This window comes from Ostrea edulis, chromosome 4 (genome assembly GCF_947568905.1).
Source record: "Ostrea edulis chromosome 4, xbOstEdul1.1, whole genome shotgun sequence".
Classification (NCBI taxonomy): Eukaryota; Metazoa; Mollusca; class Bivalvia; order Ostreida; family Ostreidae; genus Ostrea; species Ostrea edulis.
In genome coordinates, this window is record NC_079167.1 from 74190115 (window position 1) to 74215970 (window position 25856).

Below are 25856 nucleotides of genomic sequence, written 5' to 3' on the forward strand. Positions count from 1 at the left end.
TGTGGCAACACTTCATTTCTGATAATCTATATTTGAATCAGATATAATGCCCCAATGTGACAACATTTCACTTCTGATAACCTGTATCTGATTCAGATACTATGTCAACAAATACTAAAATTCTGCCCATTGACCACAGGGGCTTCTTATCCATTTTGATCTCAATCTATATATAGATTGAGAACAAAATGTATAAGAAGCCCCTGTGCATTGATTGTGTTAACATTTTTTTTTTCCATATCTTGGTTTGCAATTTCCAAGTATTTCACACGCAGATCCATTAAAATAATCTCAGGCAACATGGGCAACATCCTGGTGCCCCGTAATCAAGTGCACACAACAAGACAACTGTAGTATAGATAGATTTTAATCTAAATGTTCTATATATATCATTTAGGTATTTGCTTACAGGTAGTTACAGGTATTTTATTCCAGCCTGGGCTGTCACAAACTGCCTTCAAAAGATGACACACACTATATATCAACCAGCTTCAAGTACTTTGTGTCTTAAAAAGATATTTTCTCCAGAAGCATCTCTAGTTGAAGTATTTATTCAAAGAATTTCATACTTTATATGACTTTTGAAGATAAGCTCATACAGATTTATAACAGGGATAAAATAATTGTACAACATCTAGAGCAGTATTGTAGAACGTCAATTTTACCAATTGTAAATAAGCCCAAAAATTAAGAAGATTTGCTAGCAACATATTGTAAAATAAATGGAAAAAAATATTGATAGACTGAAATGTGATAACTTGATAAGACTGAGATATGATAAATTGATAGAATGAAATGTTACAAATAAAGTCATTACCCACCTATATTATACATTATAAAAACTAAACAGTTGCATGTACAGAAATTAATCAAATTTTGGCAATTAATGTGCTTCTGGTTTAATATAAGAGAACTCTCTGCGGTGGGATGTAAAAATATATGATGACATGTATGACACAGTCTTTCACAACATGCAACAGGATACAAGTAATTTAAATAAATTTTGTATAACTAAAGAACTGTAAGTGAAAACAAGAGTTGTCTTTCTTTAAGCCACTGAAATAATGCACCAATGAAGCTTGCTCAACCTGATTGTACAAGTAATAAAAATAGAAAATGATTGAGCAACAATATTTGGATCCAGATTGGCAAAGAACATCTACACAGTGTATACAAGGATAGGCAAAACAAACTGGACCTACTGAAAGATGTTTACCTTGAGAAAAGTCGTAGTATGATTGTTATATTCAGCAGAGGCATAACTATTACACCATTGTCCCCAAGAATAAAAAATAAAGTAACAAAGTATATGTATATGACTTTCTTAAAATACTGTGTGAAAACTATAAAAATATTCATAGCAAACTTTAAAAATGTCACTGCTCCACAGTGATGATACAATTATGATCAACTCATTACTGTACCGGGCAAGTTCTTTTCCGCAAATCCCCAGTTCTTGGATGCAAGTTTAAAAATGTTCACCCCAGAGTTCATGATTATGAAATTGTTTACACATTACATATTTTGTCCATAATTGTTATAGATTTCATGCCTAGTTATGTCACAGGTTATCCCAGATGAAACATCCAATAATTTGATAATATGCATATTAATAATGCTACTAGTTCATACATCTGATAAGTTTTGTATTCATACTGTAAAATAATTAATTTTCATGGGAGTAGGGGTAATTTTTGCTGTTTTAGTGGTATGAATAGACCCTCTTAAATTTATATCCTCCTTGAACAAGAGAAATTAAACTAGAAATCTTGCATGAACTCTTTTTCTACAATCATGGAAATCTGTCCCCCCAACCCGTTTAAAATAAAATATGAAAGTGATTCTATGGAATATCAATGACAAAGAATGGTATTAAGAAACTTTTCCCAATAAAGTGAAATGAGGCACTTGATGAATACTTGTATTTCTCTGTTCACAGACAATACTCCAGCCATTCTCTTAAACACACACACACACCATCTGTTTTACTTCGTACACAAACGTGACAAACCGGTCGAAACCAACGAGTCAAAGCATTTCCTTCACGCGAGACAACATATACCAAATCAGAACATTCCGATTATAATTTGTAGGAGAAATCTCTCTCTTTCTCTCTCCCTCTTGTGAATTGCCACAATTGGTCCTACATTGTTTATAAACCTAACAGAGTAGACACTGTCCATTGTTTTACATTTCACATCTCAGTTAAGATCCTTTCCTGTTAACAGCTCCTTTTTTTATGCACCCTAAGTTACACCTCTGTATGCTCTGTTACCCAGGAAGACACGTACTGTCATACACTTAATAGTGAAAGCCTCTGTGATTGCTAGTTCATGTTAAGTCAGCTTTCTTAAGAACCCAGTGCACGTTGTACTATGAGACTAGTCTATTGAACACAGTATTACATTCATAAACCTTAGACAATGCTTAATATCACAATACTTAGAACCACTACATGTAAATTTCATTACACAATACCATAAGCATGCCAGTTTTAGAGGAAATGATGGAGAGAAATCGGGAGGAAGCTTTTACGCTGAGAATCAAATTTCATAGACTTCCACGACTGATCAAGAAGCACTTCACTAAGCACCGTGTAAATGTAAAGCATCAACACGGCCCTCTATAAGTACCAAGCCTGGAATGTTATATGTATAAGAAACGCACCATAAAACCAGTTTTTACATTATCACTACAACCTTAACATGTAAAATCACTGAGTTCACATATAACCATTTACTACAAGTAATATGCAGTCAGCACGATGTCATTTTTCTTTTTTGTTTCCTTAACGAGTTAATTTTATAGTTTTTAAAGCACTTAAAAAATGCTTCATAACAATTTGCAGCTATTAAAAAGCAACACTAGAATTTAATGATAATATAAAAAGATACTTTGAAATATACATAATTTTGATGGGTGTTAAGATAGTATTTTTCTATTAATAAATAACTATGACAAGAAACCACTTTCCAAATCACCTGTCCCTTTGAGCTATCATAATCTCATAAAACTTTTAAACTATGGAACCAATGAGCAACCATAAATATAATTATAATAGTTTGGACTAAAAATAAAATTAATCAACAATATGAATGGCTCAAAACTGAGGATTAATTAACCATTAATAATTAGATAAAGCCTCTGCTAAAAAAATCCCCAAATTGTGAACCATATGGTTGACGATGACTTCACAAATTCTTTCATGAACTTTTTTTTTCATGTCAATAGTTTAACTGAACAAGATTTTCCTAAAAACAATTTCATCACAATAACAAGTTTAAAAAAAGATAATTCCATGAAAAATGTGACTACATGTGTCTATAAGTTGTTAATTCATGCCAAAATTTATGAAATTTTCTAACAGATAATGTTGCCTTATATACATGCATACAGAACAATTTTTAACAACCAATTAAAACGCTCAACAGCTTTACACGGAATCACTGAATTACATGAACAACATGCATATTGAAATACATTAGTAGTCAATATACACCCTTTATCCTGGACTAGATAATAACATGAAGAAATTGACATCATTACGGCTGATGCCTCTCACACACTGCCCACATTTCCCACACATGACACAGTTTTGCCACATGAAGCCACAAGTTGGTATCTCATATTGAGAACCTCAGTATTCCTTACTGACAATGACTGACGCATACTGATAACAGGTAACCGTATCACTGACAGATGCCCCCAGTAAGATTTATTTCAGGCAATCCATATAATGACTCGTTTTGATTGGCTGACTTCATAAACTTGTAGACCCACTCTCATTGTAGCATGAGAGATTTTAGGTTTTCTTGTAGAATTGTATCCTTCACAGCCTGAAATACAAATCGCACATTGTCTGTGTCTATGGCAGTCGTAAAGTGATGAAACAGAGGTTTGCTCCGGTCTTTTCGCTTCTCATCGAACATTGTTAGCAGAAAGTTCTGTATGTGTTCCAGATTATGCGGGTCTCCCGGATAATCGGAGAAGTAGTCTCTAACGCTTACATGCTTGATTTTCTCTTTTAACAAGTCAAATTTGTTCAGAAAGAGAATTATGGACACACTACAGAAAGTCTTGTTGTTTATGATTGTTTCAAAGATGTCACACGACTCCTGAAGACGATTTGTTTTCCTGTCCTCTAAAAGCACTTGATCAAATTCACTCGAGGAAGCCAAGAAAAGAATGGAAGTAATGCTCTCAAAACACTGGAACCATTTTTGTCTCTGTGACCTTTGACCTCCAACATCTACAAACAGAAAGGGCACGCCGCTGATGTCGATCGTATGCTCTATGATGCCTTTGGTAGCCTTTCTGGCATGGAGAATATCCTGCTTTGTCGGCACATACCCCTACAAAACACATTGCACATATTGAACAAGAGGTGCTGTGAGCAATGCTCACTAAGAATACCCCCCCCCCCCCCTTTACTCCAATCTCCCAAAGGGTATTGTCAATAGGTATAAATTACCTCTTTCCTGAGTCTAAAAAAGAAAGGGCATGACAAAACCTTGGAAAGTCTCTTCTCTCAATCTAATCCGCCGGTTTCGAGATACGTTTGATGAACTCTCGTACATAGCAAGGCACGAAACAACTTGTTTACATGTGGGAATGGGACGAATATTCATCACTGCATAAGTAAATGTACTCAGTATTTTTCTCATACGCTGTTTCATCACCTGAATTCAACTGATACACAAACTTAAGTAAGTGATAAGCATTCAGAGAGTAATTAAATACATGGAATTCTTATTATATCACGTAATTTCGTTGGTCGTACTATGTAGGTATCATATCCAGGATATTACATTCAAATATGACATTGTTTTTATGTTTCTACTTTAGTAAAACATTTCTTTTGATAGTATTTTGTATTTCCTACATTTACATATTCAAAGAGAAGCCGCTTTCAATACATTTTATCATCTTCCTCATTGACTGTAGGTCCACTCTGTCCCTCTTTGGCTATCAAAGTTCTACTTAATGTACCTCCTACACAGGAGAGCTCTTATCTTGAAACTGGCGTATTAAAATAAGACTTCTTAGATCCGTGCCGTATACTCTGCGTAAGAAGATCTGACATAATTTGACTAGGGGGTCAGGTTCATGTGAATTAACTTTATGTTAGCCAATCAACGCGTCACCTCTGAAATCGTCGGTGTTCACAATTCAAAGAAAATGGCTGTAATTGTTTGGTTTGAAAGAAAACACATCGCAGCTAGACGTGACGTCACAATGCACTGTTTACGTCGACTGGCGTTATATTCCTCGCGTTAATTAGGAAAACCATCCCAAATCATAGCCGTCCCTATTCATACATAAATCACAATCAATTTAATTTGGGTGCATTTTATATCATACATTTTGTTGTTTGTATGAACGGAATAGATTAGGCATTATTGCGAAAGTTTTAAAATTCCTTCTGTGAGACTATACAATTTTATAGTGTGGAATAAACTTTGTGGGAGAGATATTATTGCAACTTGTTTATGAATTGCCAGGAACCGCCTAAATAGCCATCATTGTCTGTATGGCGCAATCTGATGGCTGATAGTTCTCATGAATATTCCAAGCAAAAGGTCATGCGGACTTGACCCCCTATGGGGTTATGTCAGATCCTATTGTAGTGACTGTGGGCCTATCTTAGGATCTAATTTTAATTAGATTGTCTCTTCTCTAGGGGTGTGCTTGACCTTTGACCTGAAAATCAATAGGGAACATCTTCGTCCCATAGGTAGTCCATATGTATGATATGGTGACTGTAGGTGGAAAGGATAATGCTTTAGAGCCTGGAAACCATTGCATCTACAGATGGATGGACAACCCAATTCAAGTAACACACGCCCCCCCCCCCCCAACTTTGTTGCGGGGGGGGGGGGGGGGGGGGGGGGGGGGGGGTATAATTACAGAGACTTTTAAAATCTTTTACTTTATTGACATTATTATCCAATCTATCGAAGGAACTTACTGGTTGTCCAACTCTGTTCAAGTCATCAAGGAAGTACTTCAATGAATCTCCCTGAAAAAGAATAAAAGGATTCATTCTGACATAATTTATTTACGTCATGCTCCAATATAGCTCAGTCACAATGCATTAGAACAAACAAGGTTTAAATGACTTCAGATCAGAATACAGCAATTTCACAAGGAACCTCTCTCACAGACCCTGGGGTGTGAACACAGAACCTCTCTCACACACCCCGGGGTCATGGACATGATGGTGAGAACACGGAACCTCTCTCACACACCCCGGGGTCATGGACATGATGGTGAGAACACAGAACCTCTCTCACAGACCCTGGGGTGTGAACACAGAACCTCTCTCACAGACCCCGGGGTCATGGACATGATGGTGAGAACACAGAACCTCTCTCACAGACCCTGGGGTCATGGACATGATGGTGAGAACACAGAACCTCTCTCACAGACCCCGGGGTCATGGACATGATGGTGAGAACACAGAACCTCTCTCACAGACCCCGGGGTCATGGACATGATGGTGAGAACACAGAACCTCTCTCACAGACCCCGGGGTCATGGACATGATGGTGAGAACACGGAACCTCTCTCACAGACCCCGGGGTCATGGACATGATGGTGAGAACACGGAACCTCTCTCACAGACCCTGGGGTCATGGACATGATGGTGAGAACACGGAACCTCTCTCACACACCCCGGGGTCATGGTCTATGGACATGATGGTGAGAACACGGAACCTCTCTCACAGACCCTGGGGTCATGGACATGATGGTGTGAACATGAATCTACTACATGAGGATGGTTGTATATCAATCAGACAAACTGTGCACTTGGTGAACTTCAGAAGATTTTTATTGATAGGCTTTGATTTCCATATTAAATAGTTTCAATATTATCGCTGTATACCCATGAAAAAAGTCTATGTAATACCTATTTTTCGTATAACATTTTTAATTTTCAGTTAAAATATTTTGGATGTACTACTTCTAGGTTGGTTAATAAATAAATGATTGTTTAAAAATGTTTTATATTGTATTAAATTTAAGATTCTAAGAACTCAAGAACTTATTTTGTATCTAGAGGGGTTAATTGTTTATGTATTGGATTAACCATGCTTCGTCAAAGGGTTTTCCCAGGTTGTAGGCGGGAAGATCAGAAAATGACTAAACATTGGAAAAGTAACAAGAAATAAGTTTCCAAAAAATAATATAAAAAATTAAACTATATGGACATATGCAAAAAATTATAATTTTTTTTAAAATTTACCCACTTTACAGCTTGAGTGACTCAGGACAAGGGTCAAATAATGTGGTACAGAGTCGTTTTACCAGGAAGTTAAGTTGTAGATCTTAAGTATTTACAATGTTTCAATGGAGTTTGATATAAGTATTCAGTGAAAAGGCATCAGACTACTGAGTATTACCGACTTCATATCTGTTCAATATCACCGACATTACTTGTGAACGTCCTGAAACCTGTATTATACCTTGAGGATATAGAAGCTGATACAATCACATATAGGCTAGTCTTCATTTATAACATAAAGGGGCAAGCCATGTGAAATAATTATATACATATATATAACTAAGCTAATGTTGACAGAATCAGATTGTATTAATCAATATGTCATTACAAGCTAGTGCAAGAATCTAACAGTGGACCTGGTACTTTATTAAAATGGGTCTATAAATAGAATCTGGTGATGACAGACATCAAGACAAAGAGGTCAAATCTCTGTGCATGTAACTAATATGTAAACATGAAAATTTGTTCAGCGTTAATAAACCAGAATTTGATTTTCCAGCACTTGTTAACCAATGATTTTTTTGTTTAGTCGGTCTGAAAATATTACCCCTTCATATCATAACCCTTTCCAAGTTCCTTCATATCCTGTTCGAAGGTAAACAAAGTCCCCTATGTCTATCACTGTTAACCTTACATATAATTGAAGAACAGACTAATATAATATAATAAAATCAATACATGCACCCAGGGGTGCATGAGCCGAGTTGCATGGGATACATTGTAAAGTCAGGAATGATGTGGCATATTTATAATTGTGAAGAACTAATTTCAGTTTTAAACTTTTCGAGTTACTGTCTGAAGTTTTCAATCTATTTTCTGTCACTGTGACCTTGACCTTTGACCTTTTTTTCCCAAAATCAATAGGGGCCTTGCTTTGCTGGTATCCAACAATATTTCCAAGTTTCATTTGATTCAAATTAAAAACTTTCGAGTTATCCTCCGGAAACCAAATTTTTTTTTGGAATTTTAAATCTATTTTCGGTCACTGTGACCTTGACCTTTGACCTATTTTCTCCAAAATCAATAGGGGTCTTCCTTACCTGGTACATAACAATATCCTTACGTATCATTTGATTCGGATTTAAACTTTCTGAGTTACCATCCGGAAACCAAATATTTCTGAAATTTTCATTCTATATTCGGTCACTCTGACCTTGACCTTTGTTCTCCAAAATCAATAGAGGTCTTCCTTACCTGGTACCCAACAATATATCAAAGTTTCATTTGATTCGGATTTAAACTTTCTGAGTTATCATCCGGAAACCAAATATTTCTGAAATTTTCATTCTATATTCGGTCACTCTGACCTTGACCTTTGTTCTCAAAAATCAACAGGGGTCTTTGTTACCTGGTACCCAACAATATATCAAAGTTTCATTTATTCGGATTTAAACTTTCTGAGTTATCATCCGGAAACCAAATTTTTCTGAAATTTTCATTCTATTTTCAGTCACTGTGACCTTGACCTTTGACCATTTTTCTCCAAAATCAATAGGGATCTTCCTTACCTGGTACCCAACAATATATCATAGTTTCATTTGATTAGATTGTAAACTTTTCGAGTAATCATCCAGAAACCAATTGTTGACACCCAACCGCCCGCATCACCAAACCAATAGCAGAGTTCAACTTTGTTGCAACTCGGCTAATAAACCATTATGCTACTGAGAAACTGTAACTATGGAAAGATGCAACTTTGACCTCGTTCAATGACCTTCACCTCATACAGATGTTTGTCTGATTTTATGATGTAGTATACAATATAAAACATGTGATACAATGCATCAAAGTTGGAAAACCACCAATCAAAAAATTATAAATAAAATGTTATCTTGGCCTTACACTCGAAACTTCAAATTAATAAGATTGAATTCTAAAAAAAAATATTGTGATATGTAAAAGATCTGCATGTAAAAGATCTGCTTCCACTTTTTTAAACTTAATCTTCCATAATCTTCATGCATCTCTGACTTTACTACAAAATGCAGATCTGAATCTGCTCATAAAAACTACACCTGTTTATGTTACAATGATCACGCATCATGTAAACACCCCACCGCCTCTCTCCTGTCCCAGCCCCCACTACTGTAAACACCCCATCGCCTCTCTCCTGTCCCAGCCCCCACTACTGTAAACACCCCACCGCCTCTCTCCTGTCCCAGCCCCCACTACTGTAAACACCCCACCGCCTCTCTCCTGTCCCAGCCCCCACTACTGTAAACACCCCACCGCCTCTCTCCTGTCCCAGCCCCCACTACTGTAAACACCCCACCGCCTCTCTCCTGTCCCAGCCCCCACTACTGTAAACACCCCACCGCCTCTCTCCTGTCCCAGCCCCCACTACTTTCAGTGTCAATAAATTGTCACCCTCTGAATGTTCAACATAATATTCAACAACAGACCGATTGTCTGAAGTACCTTTAGTTCTTACTGAGCTGAGCACAGAAGTTTCTATAAATACAACATGAAAAAAAATGGTACTGAACTACAAATAGAAAGGCATTCAACAATCATGATAAATGATGTTATGTAAGACCTTGTGATAGAGCTTCTGTAATTCAAGTGAGTTTTATCAAGTGTTGATAACCATGTGACTGGGATGTAAATATTACATAACATGGTACTAAGTTCGCTCCCATCAATTCCAATGACATTATCATTTTGGTTGCTCTATCATAAAAATGCTAATATTAACTTTCTCTACAGTCTCTCTCTCTCTCTCTCTCTCTCTCTCTCTCTCTCTCTCTCTCTCTCTTTTCTGTCTATCAAAACTATATGAAAACAATAAATGATATGAAAAAATCCTGTAAGATTCATGGATACAGTCTATTACAAATAAAGTAAAATTCAAGAGACCGACACATTATTTAGATAAAATCTTATAATGAAATGAAATTTGTGCATGTTTATTTGATGTGTTTACCAATTCCCTTAATAATGGCCAATTTCAAAGATGGCCAAGGTCATAAGGACAAATATCTTGGTACCAGTAGAAAGATCTTGTCACAAGAAAATGAATTCAAGCTCTAATATTTACCATTTAGAAGTTATGACCAATATCAAATTTGTTAAAAGTAGGTCAAATGCCAAGGTCAAAAGGATAAGTACGCACGGAAAGGTCTTGTCACAAGGAATACTCAATAACATGTGAAATATTAAAGCTCTAGCACTCACTGTTGAAATGTTATTAGCAAGATTTAAGTTTTTTAAAAGTAGGTCAAACTCCAAGGTCAAAGGGTCAAATATTTTGGTTTCCACGGAAAGGTCTTCTCACAAGGAATACTCATGTAAAATATCAAAGCTCTAGCACTTACTGTTCAAAAGTTTTTAGCAAGGTTAAAGTTTTCAAAAAGTAGATCAAACTCCAAGGTCACAGAGTTAAATATTTTGGTACTCACGGAAAGGTCTTGTTACAAGGAATACTCATGTGAAATATCAAAACTCTAGCACTCACTGTTCAAAAGTTAATTGCAAGGTTAAAATTTTCAAAAGTAGGTCAAACTCCAAGGTCAAGGTCACAGGGTCAACAACGTTGGTACCCACAAAAAGGAATCATGTGAAATATCAAAGCTCTAGCTCTTACTGTTCAAAAGTTATTAGCAATGTTAAAGTTTCAGACAGAATGACAGACAGGACCAAAAAAATATGCACCCTGATCTTCAATCTTGGTGGTATAAAATTGACCCTTTAGAGAGTATCTATGTTTCATTTCACTGACTTATCAAAAGCTATGGTTTCACTTCAGAAAGAACTTGGATGATTTAAAGACTGAGAAATGTTCATCTGTAGAACCAAGCCAGCCATCTTTACGAAAGTGCAGGTTATAGAAACTCAAAGATAACATTCCAGCAGCCAATGAGAAAGTCAAACCCGACTGTCACATGACATGATTTGAGTGGTAATTTTGATCCAGTTGATGATCACACATTTAATACATTGAATTGAGGGGGAGAAAGGCTTTGTTTCTTATGATGGTGAGGAGGAACTCTGTCCTTCACACAATCTTGTCTAAACAACCAAGTCTTTGACTAGCAAAAATCATGGGAAAAATATCTAGGCACCCCAGAATCTGATGATCTTGAAATTGGACCCTACAAAACCTAAGAAAAATCCTTCTAGGGAACTAAAGTGGTGTTGAGGCTTGGCAGCTGGAAACCAACTCGTGTAAGTGTTATGGACAGATGAACAGATGGACCAAAATAAATATTTCCCCGAATTCATTAAAGAAAAAGACAAAAAAGTTGTGTCATTTCCTCAAATCACCAGTATACCAAACTACTTATAAAATGAAATTGTTCACAAGTGTTTTAAAGTACGTCAGTTCTGGCCAATGCAACCAGACTTCCCATTGACATTAAACTTATTACTATCATGCTTTGATTGACTATAAACCAAGCACAAAAGACAAATCTACATCCTGTATATAAATAGCTGTATCATATCACATAACAGAATGTGATGAGCCCACAAAAGAGTCTGTCACATACAAATCAAACAGCCCCGAGACAAGTCCTGACTACTGGTAATGCCAGTGTCCAATACAGTGTTACTCCACTGAAAAAAATCAAATTAAAAAAAATGTATATAATCAGCAAATATAAATAAATAAATAAATATATATATATAACATAAAGCTCTTGTTTTAAAAATATTGTTAACATTTAAAAATTCTGTATATCAAACTTGGGAAGAAACTTAGATTGCATTATCATTAACATTTATAAAGCGCACAATTTTACAATAAAATGCAATCAAAGGCATTAACGATGTAATGGAACAGACACCGGATGATTGGTGGATTAAGTAAAGGAAGATTATAAATAATAATTAATATACATGTATTGTATAACTAAAGAAATGACTTTGTTTTCTTTTGATAGAATCAGTAGCAGTGACATTTATTAGTACTACAGAGCTTGGGATGGGACCCATAAAGTTCATGAATATTCAACAAAGCACATTAATATTCAAAAAGGCCATTTCACCCACTATACATTTTAGCATGTTTATTGCAGTGTGTGAAATACATATCTATATTAACGGAGGTGTTTTGTAAATTCAGTGTTGGTAAAATTTACCTGAGCACCATTCAAGTTACTGGTCTACAATGAGAAAATTCTCCAAACAATATACTGCCATGTTCAAGTACAATCATACAACTTTACTGCAACAAGGGTGCAGATTGAGAAGATCGATTTCAAATTTTGATAACACAATTACTTGTTATTCTTCCTCATTTTGCCCACTGGGATCTGAATGGACAATAAATGCATTCCATTCTATGCAAGCAACCTCATTCATATTTGCTTTCTCTCTGATCTATTCATGTCTCCATAAATTAAGAATCTTCAAATGATAATTTTATAGTGGTGCATTCTAAACTTTAATGTATTTTCCCCATCTGACAGGTGCACCAAGGATTCAAGATGAAGTGTATTATAAACACAGTTAAATGCCTGCAACTGCACCATCAAATACATGTGCATGCATAGCTACCATTTGGCAACAAAATGTTCATGAAGCAAGGTGTGGCTTTTGGCCAAACAAAACTATAGTTATGTTTAGGGTTTCCAGCCAACACACAACACTTAAAGCTGTATGGTCCGGTGTTCACCTGTTATTTTTTCTTCAAAGTGTACAGAATTACTTTAAAGCAGCTGAATTAGTTTTAAAAGTTATTAACTTCCCCGTACTTACATGCTTGAAAAGTATAGATTTTAAATTTGCATGTAAAAGAAAACAGTGGGAATATTATTCATAGATTAAATATAGTGGGAACCCTTATATACATTTGCCGCTCATGGTGAGAACTCCTGTGCATGCTTATCATATTGGATTCAAATCGTGAAGCACTAATGGTTGTTCAAACGACTATGCAGGTCTGGCCCCTGGATCATGAAACATCTTAAGCTTATGTCAAAATCTGAATATTGCAATGAAATGATTAAGAAGACAGCCATCCCAAATAAAATTGATATTCTGTATTGCTTTATCAAATTTCTAGTGTCTGTAAATATAAAAGTCTCAGTCCAAAAGCAATGAACATCTTACAGATGATTGAAATTTTGACTTAAGTCTGATTTTGCTACATGATCTTGGGACCTGGTGTCATTTCTCACCGATTCAAAACCATGTCTGCTATGCATGACAGTCTAAAAATAGCCCCATTCGCATGAGGGGAATTTCAAAGTGACGTACATAACTCAGATGCAGCAGTATAAAGAAGTAGGGACAGTGTCTACAGTCATTTGGCTCAGAAAATAGATGATTTCAGTAGGAGTCCCAAAATCTGGCATTCAAATAAGGAATAAATAAGTAAATTCAAACTACGTTTAATTTGATCCAAAATTGCTTTGTGTTGTATGACAGGAGCGTGAAGTTGGTATAAAATTGCCAAAAATGCAAAAATCAATGAAAATTTTCATAAATTCAGGGTGTTTTCCTTTCAGAAAACATACAGCCCATATGCGTCGAACAAATTTATATTCAAACACATTTTTCATCTTCTCTTAATACACAATATATATTAATTTCATTTTGCTCAACGGATGGGCACACCTTTTCCTACGCAATAATCTGGATGAAATTTAACAGTTATCAAGCTTTTTGAAAAAAGGCAGGAAAAACTCTTATTCATGATGTAATAATGCTATAAAATAAGAAATAACTTTTATTTAAGTTGAGATAGTATACTTGGCATATATTTAACTTATTTAAATCAGAGAATTTTGGGGGCCTTTTTTTTATGTACACAATCGTACCTTGTTCTTTAGGTTTGAAAGAGCGTAAAACAATGAAGACATTTAGGAACTACTAAGAGGTATTTCTCTTAGACAAAAACGTTAAAACACTTTCGGCACAGTGTAGTAACAAAATCCACGTAGATAAGACCATTGATGATCTTACCTCTGAAAGTCTGAACTGGACAAGTGACTTTCACCTGATTTGTCTTCAGAATATGCATTAGAAATGACCGTCGTCTGTAAACACTGATTCAAAAACCAAAAACTTCTGTTTAAAAAAGGTGAAATAATGTACAACATGTCATACAGCCTTGTAAATATATACATGCGATAATTTAACAGCGTCTTTACAAGGTGGACAAAATTTGTCAAAAGTCGGACCATATAGCTTTAATGTACCACAACTCAAAAAACATCTTCAAAACTGGATTTCACTGCCAACTTTGATGACAAAAGAGTTAAAAAAGTTCTAACACTGTTTCAGTACTTCAATAGCTGCAGAACTGTAGGTCTCTAGGAAATTGGATCTATCCAAATATCACCCCCCTCCCCTCCAACGAGCTAGTTTTGTAGTTGGCATTTTGACCATTGTTGAATACCACTGAGAGATGAAATTCATAACTTCAGGAACTTCTATGAAGTGTTTATGAAGCTTCATGAAATATTCATGATTGGTTCATTAAGATGGTTCATGAACTTTATTCATGAACATATTCATAAAATGTAGTTCATGAACAAATGAATAGTCGTACTTCTGTCAGCCAGGTGCACACTCAATTCAAGGGAATGAACATTCCAAGGCACCATTTTCTACTTAAAATTTGCCACATGAAGATCCGACAGTAAAAAACTGTCTTACTAGAGTCCGAATGGGATAGAAAGAAAATCAAAAGAATCTCTGACATCACGACTTATAATAATATATTTGTATGGATTGCAGAATTTGGGTTGAAACAACTCACCAGCTTCATAAATCAATTAGCAAATAAAAGAAGGAAAAAAAAACCCAGATTTCCAAGCACTGCCCAAACCTGCCTTATTTTGGGTCTGTAACCATAAACACAACTATATTATTTTTTTCTTGGTCTTGATATTAAAAAGAACTAGCTGATTACACACTTATCGATAATGCTTAAAAGTATGACCTTGACAATCTCTTGACTTTATACTGTGCATAATGATAAAATTAATATAAACTGGTTAGGAAGATACATGTAACAATGTCAATTTAAGGTTCTGTTTTAAGTTACACCACCTCGATTCCTTCTACAATGTTTTAGCTCAGTGTTCAAGTCTCCACAACAAGCCAGTATATGTTATGCATGCAAATGCTAGTCTTCCATTTCAGAAATACAAAAACAACAAAAATCAAATCCTATGATGTAGCTGAAAATCATACCTGAACAATGCCTCAATGTCTAAAATTTTATAGATGCTTTAAACATGATCTGACACATATAATATTTTATATCTTTTCTGTGCCAATTTCATATCTCTATTTGAATGTACAATGTACATACATGTTTAATAACGTAAATTTAAACCGAAAGTAGTTATTTCGCAGTTCTTTTGGTTAAATACACAATTGTACCTTCTAAAAGGAAAAAGCGTGTACTATTTTATTTCCAGACCAACTTGAAACAGATCTTTAAGTTTTTCAACAACTCTGCCGTGCTATGAAATGAGCTTCAAACTCTCCAAGACCTTGTGCACACAGATGACAATATCCACACCCTTTCTTTGAAGATGCCAACAAGTTTGAAGTGACTATCCACAGGAGCAGTAGTTGATGCCATCTACAGAACCTAAATTTAATATTCAGCCCTGGATAACCAAACAGCAGCTACAAAATCGCCAAAGGAAGAGGAAAAGTGTGACCTTCCTCCTCACAACAGATTTCCAGAATGATGTTCTTCCATGTGAAAAGACTCCACTTGATCTTAATTCCAGAAAGAAAACATCAACACAACAGCAGTTGTCATTTCAGTGAATTCCACCACAGAGAGACTGAAATTATTCAAGACCATCAATGCACTAAGCATCTCTTATAGCTGTTTTTTGAAGACATGAAAAGGTCTTCATCTGATGGTCAATGAAAAACCTCAGGGTTCAGTTCCAGAACTGACCAGAACAAAACATTAACAACCTCAACAGAACAGTACATTAACAACCTCAACAGAACATTAACAACCTCAACAGAACATTAACAACCTCAACAGAACTTAACAGTACAATATATTTACAACCTCAACAGAACATTAACAACCTCAACAGAACTTAACAGTACAATACATTTACAACCTCAACAGAACAGTACATTAACAACCTCAACAGAACATTTACAACCTCAACAGTACAGTACCAACCTCAACAGTACAATACATTACCAACCTCAACAAAACAGTACATTACTAACCTCAACAAAACAGTACATTAACAACCTCAACAGAACTTAACAGTACAATACATTACCAACCTCAACAAAACAGTACATTAACAACCTCAACAGTACATTAACAACCTCAACAGAACAGTACATTAACAACCTCAACAGTACATTAACAATTAACCTCAACAGAACAGAACAACCTCAACAGAACAGTCCATCAATAACCTTGTACACAACAATACATCAACACCTTGGGAATAGATTTCACACCAACATGCTTGGACTTCTAGAGAAAATCAACACAATACTGAATCCAGCAGTGTTGTTAGAAACAGTTGACACCATGGTGTATGGTGAACAGACCCTAGAGGACATCATCAAACACTACAGAGACAGTCTGACTCTGGACGAAGAAAGAAGGAAGAGACTTTATCAACCTGAAAATCCTTATATGACAGAAGAAACAGAATGCCATAGCAAATCCACAGGAACAAGCCACCGTCTGACTTCCTCAAGAGTCACAAGTAACCATTTTTCTAACTATTCTCCTGGTTTCCCCAGTTTCGAGTGTGCTATGCAAAAGAAGATTTTCATGCTAGAACCAAACAAAGACACAAATGAAGAACAGATACAGTCTCCAAGTTGATGAGGGCCCAAAAACAGATGATGTCAACATTAGCAATTTTCTGAAGAAGTTTACAGCCAAGGAGAGGAGGAAGTCATTATTTCAGCTGGACATTGAGGCTACAGTGATGTAAACAGCACTGCTATAGAAATAGTTGTTATACACCTAAAAAGATTTCCTATATAAAACTAATACGATTTAGAAGTAACATTTTTACTGTTAAACCAATTCTCACACTCGTGGTCTATTGACCGATCAACAGTTTACGAACTGTTGACCGGGCAATAGTCTGCTTTATTTCTATCGGCTATGTAAGTCACGTGGTTCTCGGTCTGTTGCTTTGCTTTACGTAATGGCGAGGTTCTCTTGATTTGACTGATGTAGATACAGAATTTATTAGATGGAATGCAGAACAGAAACACGAAAAATGTAATTATTGATTATTAATTAGGATGTTACGTAGGTTTTCTTTTAAACTAGTGGATGCGTTGATAAATGTATAAATTTCTCTGTCACGTCATGTTAAAAGTTCAAAATCAACAAACCATATGCATCTAGTAAAACATCCTAAAAATTGAAGGTGTATATAACAAAACAGTTATAGACTGTGTCCTCGGACAACAGCTGTTTTGTTTGACCCTCGAACGGATCTGTTGCCCTCAGCCTATGGCTTCGTGCAACAGACCCGTTCTCGGGTCAAACAAAACAACTGTTGTCCTCGAACCCAGTCAATAACTGTATATTGTTGTTAGGGCTGTGCGGTGCACCGCGATTCATACTATTCGATTCACCGATTTGAAATTCCAGACTTCGGTTCGGTTTAGATTTTACATGTACACCAAAACAACAACGCAGTATTAAGTCTTCCCCGGAAGACATGTGTCGCCTGCTAGTTCATTCTATATGTAATATATCACGTATAATGTTGAAAAAGTAAATTAATGAAATGGTTTTTGTCACTAAACAGGAAGTTGATAAGCGACAGATTCGAAAATGTCTTACACAATACAGTTGGCCACAGTGATGCTCTGTGCCAAATATCAGGGAGTTGCCCCATGTGGTTCTTGAGAAAACTGTGACAGAAATGTTTTTGCTGTAAAAAATTCTAAGTCCCGGCAAACAGGAAGTTGATAAGCGACAGATTCGAAAATGTCTTACACAATACAGTTGGCCACAGTGATGCTCTGTGCCAAATATCAGGGAGTTGCCCCATGTGGTTCTTGAGAAAACTGTGACAGAAATGTTTTTGCTGTAAAAAATTCTAAGTCCCGGCAAACAGGAAGTTGATAAGCGACAGATTCGAAAATGTCTTACACAATACAGTTGGCCACAGTGATGCTCTGTGCCAAATATCAGGGAGTTGCCCCATGTGGTTCTTGAGAAAACTGTGACAGAAATTTTTTGTGACGACGACGCCGCCAGACGACGACGCATAGTGATCCCTATATGTCGCCACTGCGTAACGCAGGCGACACAAATATGGCGTCTGAGTGATGTGCAGAATATGTGAATTTTTATGCAAGAGAGATTTAAATCACTACTGTGTTGAGATTTAGCATTTTCACAACTCAGAATATGGTCCGTAAAATCACTGAACTTTATCTTTACATTTTATATAGCATTTCTATCAGTGCTGGAGTGAAATCAACATTGTAGATGATAACACAGATTAAATGTTTTGACAGTTAATATAAGAAAGAAGTAAATCAATGAAGGAGAGATATTCAAAGACTCTGAATTGATAAAATCATTGAATTTTGACATATAAATGAGAACAATATCATATACATTTTAGATTGTCTATCTATAGATTTGTTAAATAATCAAAAAATTATGCTTCACATTAATATAACAAATTTTAATAGACTGTTAATATTTTCTTTTTTCTATCAAAGTTGTAATATGCAGTCATATATAGATGTGATGTTTACAAATTACGACATATAATTATACAAAACTTGAATGAAATTAAATCAAGTATGCTACTCATTAAAATTGTTAATTTTTGTGCTTTCACCAGATTAATTGGACCTAACATGAACCGAATCGAAAAAAACCAAATAGTGCTGTTCTGAATCGAAACCGAACCGAATCGAGCAAACCCTGAATCGTCCCAGCCCTAGTTGTTGTTTCACTTATTCTTGTTTTTGTTGAATTAAGTGAAAGAAAAATAAATCAAATTAAAAAGAGATAAATAGATATGTTTCATACTAATTTTATCTTATGTTTCTTGAATTCAAAATATTTTCTACAGAAAGGACTCTTTAAAATTTGTTGGAGAATCATCAAAATTTCATGGAATTCAAGCTCCTCCTACATCAATCTTATAACATCCTCTAAATAGTATGTCAAAAGAGAATATTTGAATGTGGCTTTATAGAAATATCCAGAAAAAAGTTCCATTTCTTGGAATCTGGACATTGTTTAGGTATGATTTTCATTTATCAAACACTGGAGTCAAACAAGCTGCCTGTTGTTTTTGTTGAAATGAAATGAACACAAAACATATTCACATGTTGCAAAGGATTGGGAACTGAGCTAACACATTGTAGAAAAAAAACAAGCTGGCGTGACATCAGCAGAACCTTAAATAACATACAGGTGCACTATAACTGTATGTGTGAAACTCATTCATTGTAAACATTATACTTTTCTGACCATCAGTTCAAAACCTGGAAAAGAGAATGTAATAAAAACAACATGCAATGCTTATATAACACACTGCTGTCAGGACAACAAATTTACACAAACACTCATCTCATGTCACTGTCAAAGAGTATATAAGTACTCCAGTGTTTAGAGTCCATCCCAATGAACTTCCTAATCTCTGCAACATCAATGGTGATGTAACTAACTTCACCAAAAAATAAAGAAGAGAAAAAAATTATGAATAGCACATTATGTGTGATTTATACATATAGCTACTATCAGATTCCTCTTCTGATGTCAATGCGATTTGTGTATTCAGGGCTGTCACTGTCTGTCTATCTAAATTGGCCATTGGGTCCGATATTTATAAGGACCCCCATTCCCAATAGGAAAATAAACAAAAATTTCCCAAATACTAGTCTAGGAACTCCCAATTTTGAGACAGCGTTAGTTAGATGAATTTCTCAAGTGATCACCTATTGTCAAAATACAGAGTCCCACATTATACTTCATGTACTTTAACTGGAAGGGGTGGGGTGGGGGTGGGGTGTGGTACTGAATGAATGTCACTTAGTAAGAGTCTAATTTGGTCATTACTTTAAAAAAAAAATAAAAAATAAAAATCTGGGTGACATTGTATGTAGACTCAAAAACGTCAAATGTTAAGTAGATCCCAATGAAAGTTGAATACAGTTCAAATTATTATATCATCCTTCACATAAATCTAACAAACTAAGGATAATAAATTATATCAGTGTTGCGTATTCTGCCTGAGAGACTGTTTAGAACAACACCATGGCATGATGCCTATAAATTTGGAAGAGAAATGATGCACATTTAACCAGGTTGATTCTGAATCTGTGTTCCTTTGGATTCTGTATAAATTGTTATTTTATAAACAGATGGTATGTACCATTCATAAAAGGCATCTTTGAACTAAAACATATATTCTATAGTAATTCATAAAAGAAATGTGAAAGTTAATCTTTAATATATTTATGATGTCATATTTGTCATATAGTTCTAACTTTATTCAAATACTACACCATATATAATTTCATATGAAAATGGTATGTTTGCATCTAGCCAATCCATATAGCCCAGTTGAGGTCAGTATGTAAAAACAAAATTGTACTTTCCATTTCCAAGCAGAGCTCACAGACATCCACAAAAACATTTGCATATTAAAACACTCTTCTGACAACACAGTTGGTTTGAATATATCTTTGTGTACATGCAAAACCTGTCAATCTCCATTTAAAGAGTAAACCTACCAACTGGAATTCTCTTCTTCTGTCATAGGCAGCTTGAATACCCTTATCTTGCCAAAGACATCTCATCGGCTCCACATACTGCACAAATGATGTTTCGTCTAGTTTGGTTGATGTGTTGTACCCAAATACGAAGGTTCCATGCTTGGTGTTCTCTTCATCACCCCAGGGAATCCCCAACTTTTCACGGGCATCGATCAAAACTCTTAGACCTTTCACTGCGTTTCCATATATCACACATTTAAACTCCCTAATGGACTCGTCGTCGAAGTCTTGCCCATGTATAATTCTCATTTGTTTTAAGAATGTACTTTTGCCACTTTCCCCTGCGCCAAGCAGAAGGATTTTAATTGTTCGTCTAAACTGTGCCTTTTCTTTAGCAATGAGTCTGTCTATATCCTTACTTCGACTTTTCTGTTCTTTTTCCTGATCCGACATACAACAAGACATGACAATGTCGGCCATTTTGCCCTCATAACACACCCATGACGTCAGAATCCTAAACTTCCTGTTCTTATCTAGGTCATTTTTCTATTTTCACTTTCGCCCCACCCAGAGTTGTCGTTCCTTGCTCTCACATATGGGATATCCGTATTTCCCCCAACTCTCAATTTTGTATTGCTTATAGCTTAGGAGTTATGAGATTGATCTTCACTTTAACCCTGGGTAGAGATTGCTTTCTCCCAAGCAGCAAATTTATAAAGACATTACGCTAAATTCGATCTCCTGGGTCACTTGATGTCGAATTCATTGTAGGTCTCTGTTGAGATTGTAGCTCTACCCCAAGGGCCTATATTTGCTATGTAAAGAAAAGGATCGCATAAGGGCCATGAACAAAATGTAGATCATCTGTAACCCAAATCATGCCTATAGATATCAAAATTAGTGCCCGTTCTAACCACAGAGGGACGACTTATATCGCCATCCTTATTTTCAGCTCCCTCGTTAGGATTCATGAATAGAAAGCGACTTCCGTTGTTATGGTACATGTCTAAAGAAAGGCACCGGTAATTTTTAAAGAAAACCCCAAAACAATACCAAATTGAAAAATTATAATAATGATTGGATAAATGAAATAAATAGAAAATGTTTACTCAGTATATTTATAATAGTGTTTATTAATATTGATTTGAATTAATAAATCTACACAATATATATATATATATATAATAAAAAATAATAATATAATAATAAAAATACACTTATATAGCGCCTTATCTAAAACTATATATATATATATATATATATATATATATATATATATATATATATAAAGCACAGAAAATTTCACTTTATTTGGATACCCACTTCCACCCCTACTCGGGGTTGAACTCACGACCTGCGGAACCAAATCTCCTAGCAGCATGTAACCATCGCGCTAGACCGCTCGGGTGGGGGCGGAAGTGGGTATCCAAATAAAGTGAAATTTTCTGTGCTTTATATTAAATATTTCTTCACTTAGGGCAGTTATGTTCATTTAAGAGTTCATTGCTATTTCTGTGCTTTATATATATATATATAATTAAAATTAGATCTTCCATCCGCTCCCCAGTTTTCGATATCGAAAACTGGGGAGCGGATGGAAGATCTAATTTTAATTAGATTGGGATCAAACTATAGTCTCAGCGAGATTCGACGAATCTCGCCGAATTAATCAAACTGCATTTCGAATAATTTCGTATGATGATTTTTTTTTTATGTAGAACTGGTCATGAGAGTTAATTTCAGACGGTTGCTGTTGTCTACCTTGAGTCTTGGTTGAGAATCTTATATATTTAATCCCTTCATATGTTTCACTGTACATAGCCAAACGTCATTTGGATACAACCATTCATATTGTGTGTTTAACACAGAGTGCAACCAATCCTTACGGCAATTTACTATGGATAATGTAGATGTCCGTAAGGAGAGTTTAGAAAGTGGCCCATATTTTTCTTTATACAGATAATTCTTCAGAATTATTTATAACCTATCGGGTAACTATAGAATGGGAATTTGGGAAACCTTTTGAGCAATTGCTTAGCGGTGTGTACTCGTACCCGTTTGTGGTCATCTGTCAATATATGTAGTATCCACCTGGCAGAAATCTTTCGTACTTTCAAAATGAAATGCACCCGCGATAGTGATATGCCAAAAGCACGAATTGTGTATCTGCCATCACTTTCAATTATTTCCCCGACTTTTGAGACATTTGCCTTGCCTGTTACAGTCACAGGTCGGCCAGATTTTGCTGCTTCTTTGGCGGACTCTGTGCCAGTCAGAAATTTCTCCACCTACGAACTGTCTCATAAGATACCTTATCAGACCCATAAACTTCCCACAATTCAGTAAAAATCTGCATTACCGAATGTACTAATGACCGAGTTTTGTGCGAACTTTTATATAAGCTCTAGTTTCTTCAATATTCTCAACCTGTTTCCCAACCATTTTTACAACAGTGGTCAACGACTGGCTCTATTGATATGACTAAACGTTTAAAACTATGTGGAACTGAAGGCTCGTGTTTAAACCGTTGGAAAGGTATTGAATAGAGCTATTCAAGAGTATCATCATCTACGAAATCGTACAAAGCGTTATAAAGCTGTGGTACAATACACATTACATATCGAACAACCCTCGTACATGTACGTAAACTAAAGTTAATGTCATTTGGTAAATTGTGATGATATAAATATAGACATTTTTAATGGGGAAAAAATCTTCTATAGAAAAACTAAGAAAAGACAGAATGCATGGTCACCTTCTAAAATCACGTGCGAGATGGATTGAAGAGGGAGAAAAACCTACAAAATGTTTTTGCAACCTGGAATCTCGCAATTTTGTTAATAGAACAATAAAGAGGGCGAGTTCTGAAGAAAACAAAATTATTTATGGCCAGTTTGAAATTTTGAAGCAGGTTAAACCCTTTTATTAAACAGTATATACAAATAGAGATTCAGAACTAATCTCAATAAAATCATAAACACACCTGATAAAAAACAATAGATGAACATGCATCTAACTCTCTGAAAGGTATTTTTGTAGGATGTGAAATTTTGGAAGTCTAAAAAAAATATAAAAAATAATAAGTCCCCTGGTAGTGATGGGCTTACCGTAGAGTTTTTAAAAAATTCTTTTGGGTAGGTTTAAAAACTTGGAGGGACTTGAAAACAGTACCCTGGTTGAAATATCTTTTCCTACTTTCATGTTCAAAAACATGCTTTTGGCAAATGCACTGAATTTTTTTTTTTCTGTATTTATTTTTTTATTTGAAATATATATATATTTAAGAATTGTCAAAATTAGGGATCACCCACAGGCACTTATTTCTGTAAATAACTTATGACCTCTGTATACTAATAATAAATGTTATCTTTAGTATACAGAGGTCATAATTTATTTACAGAAACAAGTGCCTGTGGGTGATCCCTACCAATTTTGATAGGTATATAAATGGTACAGGCTAAAAGAAAATTGTGTTTCCATCTAAAATCTATCATTTAAACAAAAATTTAAAAATAAGATAAAATCCTACCTACCTACCTACTCTATTTTTCAAGGGTCTGTAACCGGAACCATGTACATTTTTTATTTGGCCTGAGGTTTGGCCACGGTGAATACGCGGAATAACAGCAAACACACCGTGGCCAAACGTCATTTAGATACAACCATGCGGTCCTGCGTAAGACACAGTCGTGCTATTCACGCAGAGTACAACCAACCCAACTGATTTTAAGTATATTGTGCTTTTCGCGGGAAATTTGAACATGATTAAATTGATTGCTATATGTAAACAGTAGAAATATTTTCTGGTGATAGCAAAAACACTGCAACAAAATTATCCAACATGGGAAACTCATATTGCTTAACTCTGGTTGTCATGAAATGTTGAAATTCATGTATAAAAATTCAGAGGAATTTTGTTTTTCATGTTTATTTGTTTTGATGTTTTACTCAAATGATTCAAACGATGTAACATTGTCCTTGGAGTGATAAAGTGATGCAAGCATGACTAGGCTGCATATGATCTGACAAAAGATTTTAAAACCAGACCTATTATTCTACATATACACATTAAAGCAGGCCGATAACCAAATATCGTGTCTGAAAATTATCAAACAGAAACCTCAAGTCAATTTGTAACCAAAGGCCTAAGTCTGCGTAGGTAGCAAAGACATGAACACACGGATACAATGTCATCTACTAATGGAACCAGTGTGTTTTTCCTGATTGCAGACCGCTTGTTGATTGTTCGCTCTACATGGATGCGTATATTGGTAATTGTTTTTGCTTTCAGCACATTTTCTCTCGTCATTTGTTGTATGCCAGATCCAGGAGATGCATAGTGAAGCAAAGGTTCTTACTCGAACCGGAAAGCCTCTGTCTGCTAAGGTCTATTCAATTAAAAAAAAAAAAAGAGATTCAACTTCAAAAACTAACAGTATTAGCAGTGTTGTCTTTCTGACATCCTTACCCCATAGCACTTGCTGTCAGAAGAAAGAAATAGCTCCACTAGGAGCAATTTCCACAAAAACCTTGACTGTTTTGAGTTGTTTAAAGTCAGACCAAGTTACGGCTTGTAGCTCCAAATGCCTTGGTTTGTATGCCCCCGCCACAGAGTGGTCGGGCCATATCGTTCTACCCTTGTCCGTCCTTCCTTCCTTCCGCGACACTCAGTTTTCCGGACTTTATTTTCTAAAGGTCTTGAGATATTGAATTTTTTTTTGGTTTTTTTTTTTGTATGCAAGTATATATTGATGAGTTTCACATCGAGTTTGAGTTTTGTTCCGGTTCGTTGATTTTGATGGACGTGTGCCCATTTAATGTAGCGGAACAATTACTATTACGACCAGTTTAACGGACTTTTTTTCTGAACGCCTTGAGATATTGAATTGATTTTTATTTCTGTGTTATG

The 25856-nt window shown here is 35.5% G+C and overlaps 1 protein-coding gene across 1 annotated transcript; it reads right to left on the reverse strand.

The window, feature by feature from the left end:
• Nucleotides 1-349: 349 nt before the first annotated feature.
• On the reverse strand, nt 350-21604 carry LOC125669821 (guanine nucleotide-binding protein subunit alpha-12-like). The gene is made up of 3 exons (XM_048904623.2): nt 20966-21604; nt 5969-6019; nt 350-4352 (listed from the first exon to the last, which is right to left on the reverse strand). Exons 1-3 carry the CDS (start codon nt 21425-21427, stop codon nt 3783-3785), a joined length of 1083 nt encoding a protein of 360 aa, XP_048760580.1. The 5' UTR covers nt 21428-21604; the 3' UTR covers nt 350-3782.
• Nucleotides 21605-25856: the final 4252 nt, after the last annotated feature.